The following is a 12624-nucleotide window of genomic DNA, read 5'->3' on the forward strand; positions in this document are numbered from 1 at the left end:
AATCCCACCCAAAATTAATACGGTAGGCGCAGAGGGTCATACAGCCTTACGACTCGTAAAAAGGCACGCTGTTGTCATTGGATTGCATCAGACTGTTTTCAGGTTTTGTCATATCTTATTGACATTGCTATGTCATTCGTCATCATTTTCCAGGTTGTTTTATAAGCTGTAAAATAACATTTTATATGTCTAGTATACACTGAAATACCTCTGTAAATCACACTCCATAAATGAGATTAGAAAAGACAGGGTGACACGTATTCAAATGTTTATTGAAATTAACAAGTAGAGGAAATAAACTGTCACATATATTTACACAGAGAGAAGAAAGAAAGCCTAGGTTTTAACTTATTCCAGGCATTAGCATAAAAAAAGTCACAATCCAACACATTCAACTTAACAAATTTGGCATTTTTGAAGCAAATGATAGTTATTGATGGGAACTGATACCATCACATCATCTATCACAGCATTGTGGGTAATCAGGGGATAAGATGAGGTGTATTTCTTTAAGTAAAACTGTGTTACAGAATAGAGATTGAAACAAGTGAAGGGAAGAGAAGCAATTGACGGTGCAAAGACATACAAATGCTATTCAAGTTAAAGTCAGTCATTTTTAACTTAAGTTCAAATATCCTTTAATCTACTCTCAAGATGGGCACTGTTTATGTGTACTTGAAATGTAATGATATCCTTTTTGTTCATAGTAGGGAAAGTCATATAAATGTGTCAAACTGTGGCATGTGTGCAGAGTGGAATAGTAATTCTAGAAACTGTCCTTCAAGGTCAGGGGTCAAGGACGAGGCCTGCTGGAGTGCCCTTAAGCAACACAGTACATCCTTTTCAACTTCAAGGACAGTGCTCTGTTGGTATTTCATTTACCAAACCAGAAAGAAACATTGCAAACATTTTTTTATGATCCAACAAGACCACTGCTCTCAAACGAAGGTAACAATTGAGTCCATTACTGTAGCAGAACAACACGGGATAAAACACCGGGAGGCTCTTTGCCATCGCCCAACGCTGCACGGAAGCCCTCCTGTTGCCGAGCTCTTGCCAGCTTTGCGAGTGAAAGGAACGACCGAGGTTCTGTTATGGCGAGATCACAGAGGACACGTCGGTTGAGCTGAACGCTGCTCTGTATTGAGGAAGAGAAAAAAAAGTGTTTTACAGAGTGAAGAGACAGCACAACAAACATAGAGAGTCCCAATATGTTTAACAAAACTAACCTTGGCGAGGTTGTGCATAAGGGCTGGATACTTCATGCCATGCTCCCGCGACGCTGCTGCAATTCGTGAGATCCAAAGCTGAAGTGATAAACCACACAACAAATGTAATTAATGAAACTGATTACAATTTTTCCAAGAAATCCACTCCCTACACCTCACAGTGTTTACGTATATATATATATATATATATATATATATATATATATATATATATATGAAGGACCAATTAATTCAAGCAAGCTTCAAAGCAGATTGGAGCCTCGATGTCTCACCTGTATTATATGTAAGCAATCCATCAAAACTGAATGAATCCTTCCTGATTACTGAACAATCTAAACCCTCCAGGGATTCAAACAATGTGAACCTGATCAAACCTTTGCAGGACAATATAAAACAAATAGACAAAAAGAATACAACTTCAAGCTAAAAAAAAAAAAGTCTGTTTCCTTAAGCGTTCATTCAATAATCCCAATATTCTAATCTTGATAGTTTCTTCGTTGAATTATTGTGCTACCTAGATACTGTCCATAGGATTTATTACCTTTAAAAAAAATACAAAATACATGTAGGATATGGTTGTACAAAAATCCTTTCTCAGTGATGTATTTCAACAATCCTGTGCACCAGATATGTTTGTCATATCAGTTAACAGTGACATTTCAAAACAAACATGAATTTATGATATTCTGTCTTACCGTCCTCATGTTCCGTTTCTTTAGTTTACGAGATTTAGTTGCGTACACTAAAGCTCTCCTCACCGCCCGCACAGCCAGACTGTAACACCGGTTCTTTCTGCCTCTGAAGTGCTGCAGCAGGGAGGAGGAACACAATTACCACCATTACCACAGGTAATATTATTAGAGGAAGACGGATTAAGAATAATATTGTCTCCAAGGTTAAACTAAAATACCCAAGAAAATGTTGGCTGGACGATCACACAGCCTACACAATGATCTCCCCCTTTCCTGTCCTTTGCAGGACGTAGTCGTGGTTATTTACCCGAGCATGTTTGAGAACTTCTTGGACTTTCCAGTATCTGTCAGGTCCACGGCTCCTGATCCAGCAAGACAGTGATAGAAAAACCATGGCTGTTCCTTCAGTTAACCCCTGCACGGAAATCTCTGGAAAAAACGATTGAAATAGTGCATTAAGCGAACTTACACCGGATTTAACTCAGGAGATACTCGGTGTTATGAGAGTACAAGTCCGCACGCCGTACCAAAACTGACAGACACACATGGGGTTCGTTCGATTTAGAAACCCAGACAATCTGTGTGCATGGGTCTTCTTCACCACTCAAGTTGACTGACATTAAAAAGCCATTAAACCACCAGTAACACTATTCAGATAAACACATGTATTCATTTGAGTTGACTATTACTGCAAGAAGCAGCAAAAATAACTTAATAACACCATTATGTTGCGTGCGTCTCTACAGCCGGCAGACGTCGTTGAAGAAAACATTCGCCCCTAAACAGATCAGTGACGTAGTTACTGTGGTGGCTGCTGGGAAAGCAGGCGGTGGAGGTCAGAGAAGAAACTCCAAAATGTCGGCTGTTGGTCTATCGTCCTTGAGCCGCTGTGGTGTTTTGGCTTTCCGCTCCCCCGCTGGACTGGCGGTACGTCGACAGTCGTCCTAATAATGAACATATATATTATTGTCCATGATGTGAAGTAGAGTCTCTATCAGTCTTTACTTTACACACTAACGGAGGGCTGCGTCTATAACCTGAAGTCCTTGTGACGTAGTCCCGCAGCTCCTCTAGCTGTCAACTTTACTTAAACTTTATGTATTATATATCGTCTTCTCTCTGTGTTATTTTATTACTTACATTTTTCGTTTTCGTTTTTATTAATGCTAATCTGTATTATTATTTTTTAATAATGGTAACCTGTATTGGGACAAGTGTGGTGAATTAGCTTATCGATGTTTTCATTTCTGTCCCTATTCAAATAAAACTTTAAAACAAAACAAAATAACTTACTCAATAAATAATGAACAATGCCTTCTTAAGTGGTGAATGTGTGCTAGGTTTAAAGGTGGACGATAAACATACAGATACTAAATTTAACACGACAGAAAAGAAGATAAAAGAAACATGTAAACACTCGTAGTTTATAGAAATGCATAATATAGCAGCAACAATTTTCCTGACATTCAACCTTGAAACAAACAGCTGTGATTGTTTGTTGATTGAATTATCAATAACATACAGCTATTTAGAAATAAATAGTTTTTTTTTCCTTATGAGGAAGGTAGGCTGCTTGCTTACATGCTTGATTTAGAATGGATAGGATATTTTCTATGATGTGTTCTTTCTAACACAGTGTGTAATAAGGAGCAGTAGTTTGTCAGAGTGATAAAGAATTGTCTTCCCATTTCTCTTCTTTCAGGGCGTGCGGTTTGCCCAGACAGCAGCAGCTCCTGCAGCAGAACCACGAATTAAGAAGTTCCAGGTGTATAGATGGGACCCAGACACTCCAGGGGACAAACCCCGAATGCAGACCTATGAGATTGACCTCAACACGTAAGTGTCACAGTTTTCCCCTCATCCATCCATGCCCAGCATGTGATGTAGTGCAATAATCAGAGTTTGTACTTAATACATTCTTGAATAAATTCAGATATGAAAGTGTTTGAGTTATGTCCTGGTATCAAAAACACGAGGACGAACATTCTTTGCACAAGTCGATCAGTCATTTCTCCTTTTTAAACTTTATTCCTTGACATCTTTAACTCGCTTGCTCAATTTTTTTTCTCAGTTGCGGCCCGATGGTTCTTGATGCCCTGATCAAAATAAAAAATGAAATGGACTCCACTTTGACCTTTCGCCGCTCTTGCAGAGAAGGTCAGTAACACAGAGGCTGAAGTGTGATACCAGAAAAGTTTTTATACATTGATTTGAATACACACCATTTAGAAAAAAAAACTGAAACATTTTTACCTTAAAAAACGTGTTAACCTTAAAATGATATGAGGAAAATCCTTATTCTGTGAAATGAGTAGTAGTCAAGTTTGACGAGACTGAGACGTGAAGTTTGCTTTGTAGATATGCGTGGCATGAACATCCAGTATAAAGCTGCACAAGCAGTAAAGTAATAAGAACCATGTTACTCTTTTTCATGTGTTTTCCCAGCAACATGACTATCTGTACCTCAGACTATTGTTTTAGTGATATCACCCAAAGCTGTTATTGTTTTGTTTGTGAATGTAGGTATCTGTGGATCCTGTGCAATGAACATTAATGGAGGAAACACACTCGCCTGTCTCAACAAGATCGACGCCAACGTCAGCAAGCCAACTAAGATTTACCCTCTGCCACATATGTATGTGGTCAAAGACCTTGTACCTGTGAGTATCCATCCCACCCTGAACAAACCTGTCTCCAGCAGAGAACATGTCACTGCACTAGTCCCATCAGTTTCCTTTAGTTTGTCAAACATTTAGTGTGTCTGCAAATACGTGAAACAATAATGTCATCCTGTTTTGATGCAGAGAGTCAAATATAAAATCACACATTCAATGTTACTGCCAAATGTCACCCTATTGACCTGAGATGATGATATCAGATCAAGACATCACTCAACTTTCCTCTTCATCTTTGTGTCATATCTGTGAACATTTTTGAACCAAGTACCCTTTAATGAAGTTATTCTTATGTTTGTATGCCAACTTGTTTGAGGGATTATTGTATACAGAGGGGAGTGGGACAGCGGTTGTATCTATCTATCTATCTATCTATCTATCTATCTATCTATCTATCTAACTATCTAACTATCTATCTATCTATCTATCTATCTATCTATCTATCTATCTATCTATCTATCTATCTATCTATCTAACTGGATCCTTCCTTGTACAATTATGTGTTACAGGACATGAGTAACTTCTATGCACAGTACAAGTCTATTGAACCCTACTTGAAGAAGAAGGATGAGTCGAGGGAAGGAAAGGAGCAGTACCTGCAGACTGTGGAGGACAGACAAAAACTGGTACACCACAGCTTTTATTTTTGGTTATAAAGTGAGGTTTAAAAGCACCAAATGAACACAAAATGAAGGATATTTTCTCTTGTTCAGGATGGGCTGTATGAATGCATCCTGTGCGCCTGCTGCAGCACAAGCTGCCCCAGCTACTGGTGGAATGGAGACAAATATCTCGGGCCTGCTGTGCTGATGCAGGTGTGTGTTAGAGCACTTCAACTTTTAGCAATGACTGAGTAAATCTGTGTACAAAGTCAATGAGCTACTTTGTGTTTACTCTCAGGCATACCGCTGGATGATTGACTCAAGAGACGAGTTTACAGAAGAGCGTCTGTCCAAGCTACAGGATCCTTTCTCCCTCTACCGCTGCCACACTATTATGAACTGCACCAAGACTTGCCCCAAGGTAAGTAAGATATGTTATAGAACTGCAGCCACACCACCAACACATCTTTAGCTTCATTCTTAAGCATGAAGACGTTTCACCCAGATTCTAACAGACCTTTCCTCGTCTCCCTCTCAGGGTCTGAACCCAGGTAAAGCGATAGCTGAGATCAAGAAGATGATGGCCACATACAAGGAGAAGAAGGCCGCTGCCGTCTGAATCCCTGTTGTCCACGTCCACAACTTTTCCCTCCATTACAAAATTATATATTGATCAAACATTGCTTATGATGGTCTAAAGGACCAGTACACCTTACAGCACCACCACCACCACACAAGTTTACCATAATGGAAAATGTGTGTGTGGTTGGAGGACTTGGTGTTCTACAAACGCACATATGAAGTATGAATGCAGGAGAGTGTGTGTGTGTGTCTCTGACATTTAACATAAGAGGATTATTTATCTCCAACTCTACTCTGTCTGTTTGTGCACTAGGGAGACTTGATATTTGCATATTTAATGAAAAACAGGTATTTTCATGTGCGTCAACTTTTATTACTTATTGAATTAGCAGCCAGTTCTTGAACATAAAGTTTATATTTTTCAGCAAACCAACAGCAGACTTTGTTTGGATGAAAAAATAAATCGTCTAAATGCTTACAACAGTCTTCATTGGTCATTATTTGCTTACACTTCGTGTTGTTTGAGTTATACGACTGCTTTAACGTACAGTTATAGTTGATAACTATAAGTGTCCTCTAGATGACGCTGTTGTGCAAAGCCTGAGCTTCTAGTGAGCCGTCGCAGGTTTCATTCCTGTATCACTGGGTTCTTGAAAACAAAGGCAGGTGTATGTGTTAATATGTCTGTAACTGTGATATTATGTAATTAAATTGTGACTTGTTTTTAATTTTGAAAAATCCATCTACAGTTACTGATAAACATGTTTTTGATTTATGGAATTTACTTATCTGGCAACATCTATCCTGTATACATGACTGGACATTCAGAGGTAATTTGATTTCATGATCTGTGCTGCTGTTTTCATTGTGAGGTCGTTGTTGACTTTAACAAATACATCATGTGCAGAAATTCATAAAAATATGCTATGGTATTTAGAATAACAACTGTTTATACAGTGGTTTTAGTTTTAGTGGTTTTAATTTTAAGAAAATAATGGTACTACTTTGTTTAACAATGTACCTCAGTGTTAAACAAATAAAACACCATGTAAGAGAACATACTTTTAAAAAAATAATATTGCTGTTAAGATTAAACCCATTACAAGTCATCAAAACAAGGCACTGATAATGAAAATAGTTTATTTTACTACTTGTGTAATTTTCTGCAGATGTGCATGACATCATGTAGCTAAATATTAGAGAAGTTATGACAGCCTCTTAGTGTTTAGTGTACAATGATTCATTTGTCATTGCATGACAATTATTTCCAAGTTTGCTTTCATTTATATAAACAACTGGATGACTCATTAATGTTTCAGGCACGGGCTGACTATTGTCACATCTCCACTGATTTGGTTACCAAGCAAAGCTGACATGATTCAACATTCTGTCCACAACCTGCCAACCATCAATAATCGGTCAGTTAATTGATGCTTTGGTATGATAAGGGGACTAAGGACGTTAAATGTGAAGGGGTTATCCGTTGTTCATGCGGCGGGCCGGGGCTGGGACCAGGCGGGGAGGAGACTGCAGATGTGGGCTGGTACAATGTGGCGCTGTGAGGTCCTGCAGCACTCAGAGGACGCATGAGAGCTGAGCAAAGTCGGAGCAGACTGAATCAAAGTTAGGTAAGAAAGAAGTCTCATGATGGTTTTTAAATTGATGTTTTTTTTGGTCATTGTCTGCCTTCTGTTTATAATGCTTGGGTTGGATCAGAAAGTGAAGAAGACTTAAATAACATTTGTGCCGGGAACGGGAGGAAAACATATCTGAAGATGTGAGATGACTGTGCACTGTTTGCATGCAGAGCTGTCCTTTTCTCGAAATCTTTAAATCATTCGAAGAGTTTTATCAGTCCGCTGAATGTAGACCGAATAGTTGTGGACTATTTGCTTTTTATGTTTATGGCTGTTTAGAGCTGACATGTGGTGTAGTGTTTTCACTGGAGAGGAGAAGGAGGAGGGACTTCATTGCTCAGTCTGCAGAGGGTGCCAAGAGGGAAAACCAAAGACACACACACACACACACACACACACACACACACACACACACACACACACACACACACACACACACACACACACACACACAGACTACACTCACATCCACACAGTCTTTGCTTCCAGACAAGGGGGTCGATGAGGGCACATGGAAAGATGGTTTTGAATTGTTATTTATTTACTCGTCATAGTTGCATGAAAACAAAAGGCATAAAATAGATTACAGCAATGCATCTCTTGTTGCCATCCTCAGAAACTCCCACAAATGAGTTTGTGTACGGGTGTTTTTTTGTGTGGGTGGTTGTGGGGAGAGGGGGTCTCTAGCTGGGAAGGAAAGGACTCAATTGGGGAGAGGGGGGGGGCTAATCTCTCCCAGATGTGTGCTGTGAAAACATATGGTTTCTGATAACCACTGTATGCACAAGAAGAATGTGTGTGTGTGTTTTGCTGAGACACACACACACATCATCTACTGATTTATTGATACACAAGTATGTGTATCGCTTGTGCAAACAGTGCTTCAATCATATATGTTTTTGTCAGCCGTACAGAAACTGGATGCAGTTACTCAAACACACATGCACGCAAACAGACACACAAACACACAGATGCTGTCAAAAATGAACATACATTTTTACTGATAACATTCACAATAATAACATAGAGTCTGAATAGGCTTTCACACTTTTCTTACCTAAAGACGGAGCAACGTCTCGTGGTTGTAAATATCGTGCGTTGAACAGGCAGTGTTGGGTCTTGAGTCAACAGGGGACACATTTGAGGTACCCCCGTTGACTCAGAGGTCCACTTGTCCACAAGTGTGTAACAACACCTTCGCCACTGTTAGATTGGGTTATAAGCACACAAAAAAACATACACACACAACAAACGCGCATAATCCCTCTCGGCAGACGTTGTAAAAAATCATCATAGAGATAAGGGCGTGATTTTAGCATCATTTTGGGCTTTTCCAGCAGAGGACTTGAACAAATCACCATCTTGACTCAGAGGTCCACTGTTGATGAATATGTAACAACGCCACAGTCCACTAGATTTGCAAGCACACAAACTCATACCGTAAACATTTTCCCACATTGAGGAGCTTCACAGCGAGGGTTGTAAAATTAGGCCAAATTAAATGCTCCAAGTTGTGTGTATGAAGCTGCCTACAGTGGAGCTGCAGTGGAGGAGGAGCATTCATACTTTCCACTAAGAAGAGAAGTAGTTAAGTCAGTGTAACAGGAAGCAAAAGTCATGGATTTTACTGTATGAAACACTTCAGTTGTGTCTTAATAGAGAAAGCAGTGTTCTGTTGTACCAATCAGTGAGGTCTTGATACTGTCAGTGGTCATATTTTCTGTCCACATGTCATTTACAGTCAGACTGAGAGGCTTTTTGCTCTATGGAGTGCAGAAGAAAGAGAAAGGGGAACAAGGAGGGGAGATCAGTGGGTGGGGGTTCAAGGAAATGACCAGTGCAGGCGACAGAGGGGAAATGAAGGATGTGGAGACAGACAGAGAGAGAGAGAGAGAGAGAGAGAGAGGGAGGAAAAGAACGAAGAAAACTCAGAGAGAGGGGTGGGGTGCAGGGGTCCTCTGTTTCTTTTCCTGGAATGCAGCCGCAAGACTGTCTGCTGCTGCAAGGAAAAGTAGGAAAACAGAGTTGTTCGGAAGACAGACATGCCACATTCTTGCTGTCAGAAAGCCCCCCTTTTCTTCTTCTTGCCATGGCTGTTGTGGGGCCAGCAGGAGGATGGAGGGGAGAGGGGGAGGGGCAAGGGTGCAGAGATGAGAGAGCAGCAGGGGGCTGGCGAGGTGACAGAGGGCAGGGGGAAAGAGAGGAGACCAAAAGGAACATCCAGCACTAACTTTTTTTCTCTCCTAATGTTGCTCTGTTTTAACTGTTGATGCTCTCTTTGCCCTCTTCCAGTTTCCAGTCTGTCTACCTCCCAAAAGTGACCATGAGAGTCCTCCTACTAATCTGCATGCCAGGTAAACCCACCATGTTCCTCCATGAAAAAAAACAACTGAATTTCAGAAAAGAAACTGATTCCACAGCAGTTCACATCATATTACACAAAAAAATCCACCTTATAATGTCTTAAAGTGACTATTCCTAAATGATACGTTATGCTGTCCTTTCATTATACCAAATGATTCCTGTCTGGAGAGTGCAGGTAAACCTTCTCCAGACTGCCTTTAGTGAAGAAATACTTCAGACTAAAAAAAGGATGTGATCATGGCCCACTATGCTTATCTGATAAATGTATGATTTTATTTAAAGTACATTTGAGAAGAAAAAAAGGAGGATTGGTTATTTGGCTCATGTAGTATACAAGAAGCATATAATCTTTTGTGAGCTATTAATCACACGACTTATCAATCTTTTGCAGATTTACGAAATAACCTAAAGAAAATTAGTAGTTGGTTAAAATGTCTTTGTTTTCTGTGTATAGAGATCTTTAATAACAGACTTTCTTCTTCTGCATTTTATTTGTCAATAAATTGATTTAACACTTTGTTGTTCTGAAATGACAACAGTTCTGCTGCTCGCCCAGGCCCAGTACCAGGAACAATTTCCTTTTTTGGGTGAGTGCTTTTGGTAAATATTGGCCTGGACTTTTAAAGCTAAACATCAGTTTAAAACAGCGCTCTCCCACATCTGTATCTGATTTCTCTGATTCCTCTGATGTAGCTAGCCCCAAGAACTTCTCTCTTCCCTTTCAATTATTTACCACCTGCAAATGGGTTGTTATCTCAGAGGTAATAACACCACTCTGCTTGTTATTACTCGTAAACATCTTTGACGTGATATCACGTATAATGGCTGCAAACAGCTTATTAGTTCATGTTTATTATGCAGGTGGTTCATTTTATATAAAGTAAGGCTTTGTGTGTGTGTTGTGTGTTTGCAGTAATTGCTTTAGCAATGATGACCAAATCACTTTTTTTTTTGTCTCTCTTGATCTTTGTATGACGTCACAGAGGACTATGATGGGCCGGAATATTTCACAGGTATAGTGCTGTCATGTTCATGGAAATAGTCATTGATATTAATTCTACACTTAAAAAAATGTTCCTCACAAATGTGACTATAGTCTCTCTCTGTTTTTCCAGACTCTGAAAATCCTGGAACCTATCAGCAGCAGGTTCGACTCGAGCCAGTAGTGCGTCCAGAAAAATCAGGTATTTTAGCTGAATAGAAGTCTATTCTGGGTAATGCTGTTTAAGAGTGGTTTATATGTTGTCTAGAGCTTACTTGTAATTATTTTCTCATGGATTGCAGAGTCGGAGACAGAGCCCACTGAGCCTGGCCCTCTGGGTAAGAACTTCTGAAGACAGCAGGGCAGTTGATCTGGTGTTTATTTTGAGTGTATTTTATATTTTACTGTGTGTTTGATTCCCAGATTGCCGAGAGGAACAGTATCCCTGCACCAGACTCTACTCTGTTCACAAGCCATGCAAGCAGTGTCTGAACAGCCTCTGCTTCTACAGGTATGCATGAGCTGAAATGATGCAGTTTGAAGATGTGTGGCTTGATTATAGAACTAAAACACATCATTTTCACATAATGTAAACTACCGTCCAGTTTTTTTAATACTCAGAAGATATATTTATTTAGATTCAGAATGTTCCACATTCTGCCAGAACAAGTGTGTGAAAAGATGAATCTGGAAGAGGAAATTAAACCTTAGCTCACAGATTTGTCTGTGAGACTTTTTCTTGAAGTAGAAAGTTAGATGTGATATTTGTGTGACTTGGGTGAATTTAACCTTTTGCCACCTCAGTGTTTCAATCTCACTTATTCCCTCTAAATGTGTTTTTCATTAGTTTGCGTCGGGTTTACGTCATCAACAAGGAGGTCTGCGTGAGGACTGTGTGTGCTCATGAAGAACTGCTCCGAGGTAGGTTCAGTTTAAATTGCCTATGATGTTTTTGTTCTCTTTGTATTCTGACGTATTTAACAACCCCCCCCCCCCGCCTGTGTTTAGCGGACCTGTGTCGTGACCAGTTTTCTCGGTGTGGCGTGGCAGCTTCCAGTGGTCAGTGTGCATCACTGGGAGGAAGCTGCGGGAAAAGCTGTGGAGGCTGCTGATTGACATCAGAGATCAGGGACATGACCTGCCCAGATACTGCCGCTTCCCTTCTACTCATCCACCCCCTCTCCCTTCCTTCATCCTCTTTAATTTGCCCTTTACTCTTCCTGCATCAGTCCTGTTCCAAATGCACTTTTGCATTTGTATTTGTGTCGTTTTTTTTAATCATCGTCTTCTCTCTTGTAGGCCTACGTCTGCCCAGTAGATCCTGTGTGTTTGGCTAAATATAATCCAAAGAACAATGATGATTGTATAAACCACTGGTGCTATTAAATCCTCACACTGGTGCTACTACAGATGCACATAAACATCTTTTTGAATTTTTTGGCTTATTGCACCGCATTATTCTCATGCTTTGAGTTTGATGATATGTTACTGTAGTTGTGTTGTAAAACAGTCATTGTCATTATGATGGACTTGTTGATGGTGCACTGACATAAAACAAACCTTTTGAATACCAGTAGCCAGTAAGATCACAACATTTGTAAAGGAACAGGTGGCGAGTGACCTCAGTTTTTGTACTACTGCTACTTGGATCTGTGCTTCGCAATCAACTAGCAATTTTATAGGAATATACTCCAGTGCTTTGAAAAGGCATCCCACACACAACCCCTGTACTACTGCTTTGTAAAACTGTCACTATAAAGACTGAGAAAAAAAAATAAACTTTTTTTTTTTTTTTACTACAACTGTTCATTGTGGGTTTCATTGATGTAACATAATGGATTGTGAAGCTCTGTGGTGAACA

At 39.8% G+C, this 12624-nt stretch overlaps 3 protein-coding genes across 4 annotated transcripts; 2 read left to right on the top strand and 1 right to left on the bottom strand.

Moving 5' to 3' along the window:
* Positions 1-257: 257 nt before the first annotated feature.
* Positions 258-2733, bottom strand: mrpl20 (mitochondrial ribosomal protein L20). 2 transcript variants are annotated; one of them, XM_079340588.1, is made up of 5 exons: positions 2643-2733; positions 2229-2350; positions 1925-2035; positions 1230-1307; positions 258-1138 (listed from the first exon to the last, which is right to left on the bottom strand). In XM_079340588.1, exons 2-5 carry the CDS (start codon positions 2313-2315, stop codon positions 965-967), a joined length of 450 nt encoding a protein of 149 aa, XP_079196714.1. In that variant the 5' UTR covers positions 2316-2350; positions 2643-2733; the 3' UTR covers positions 258-964. The 2 variants fall into 2 exon arrangements, with proteins under 2 accessions (XP_079196714.1, XP_079196715.1); XM_079340589.1 differs by lacking the exon at positions 2643-2733 and adding an exon at positions 2449-2581.
* Positions 2309-6261, top strand: sdhb (succinate dehydrogenase complex, subunit B, iron sulfur (Ip)). Its single transcript, XM_079340586.1, has 9 exons — positions 2309-2501; positions 2668-2848; positions 3624-3757; positions 3993-4078; positions 4445-4581; positions 5106-5222; positions 5310-5411; positions 5497-5619; positions 5737-6261. Exons 1-9 carry the CDS (start codon positions 2467-2469, stop codon positions 5815-5817), a joined length of 996 nt encoding a protein of 331 aa, XP_079196712.1. The 5' UTR covers positions 2309-2466; the 3' UTR covers positions 5818-6261.
* A 1057-nt stretch (positions 6262-7318) lies between these two features.
* mfap2 (microfibril associated protein 2) lies at positions 7319-12557 on the top strand. The gene is made up of 9 exons (XM_079340587.1): positions 7319-7408; positions 9710-9771; positions 10321-10368; positions 10765-10794; positions 10897-10965; positions 11066-11101; positions 11187-11274; positions 11611-11684; positions 11772-12557. The coding sequence occupies exons 2-9, from the start codon at positions 9741-9743 to the stop codon at positions 11873-11875; spliced, it is 480 nt and encodes a 159-aa protein (XP_079196713.1). The 5' UTR covers positions 7319-7408; positions 9710-9740; the 3' UTR covers positions 11876-12557.
* Positions 12558-12624: the final 67 nt, after the last annotated feature.

Source organism: Symphodus melops, assembly GCF_947650265.1.
Source record: "Symphodus melops genome assembly, chromosome: 4".
Taxonomy (NCBI): Eukaryota; Metazoa; Chordata; class Actinopteri; order Labriformes; family Labridae; genus Symphodus; species Symphodus melops.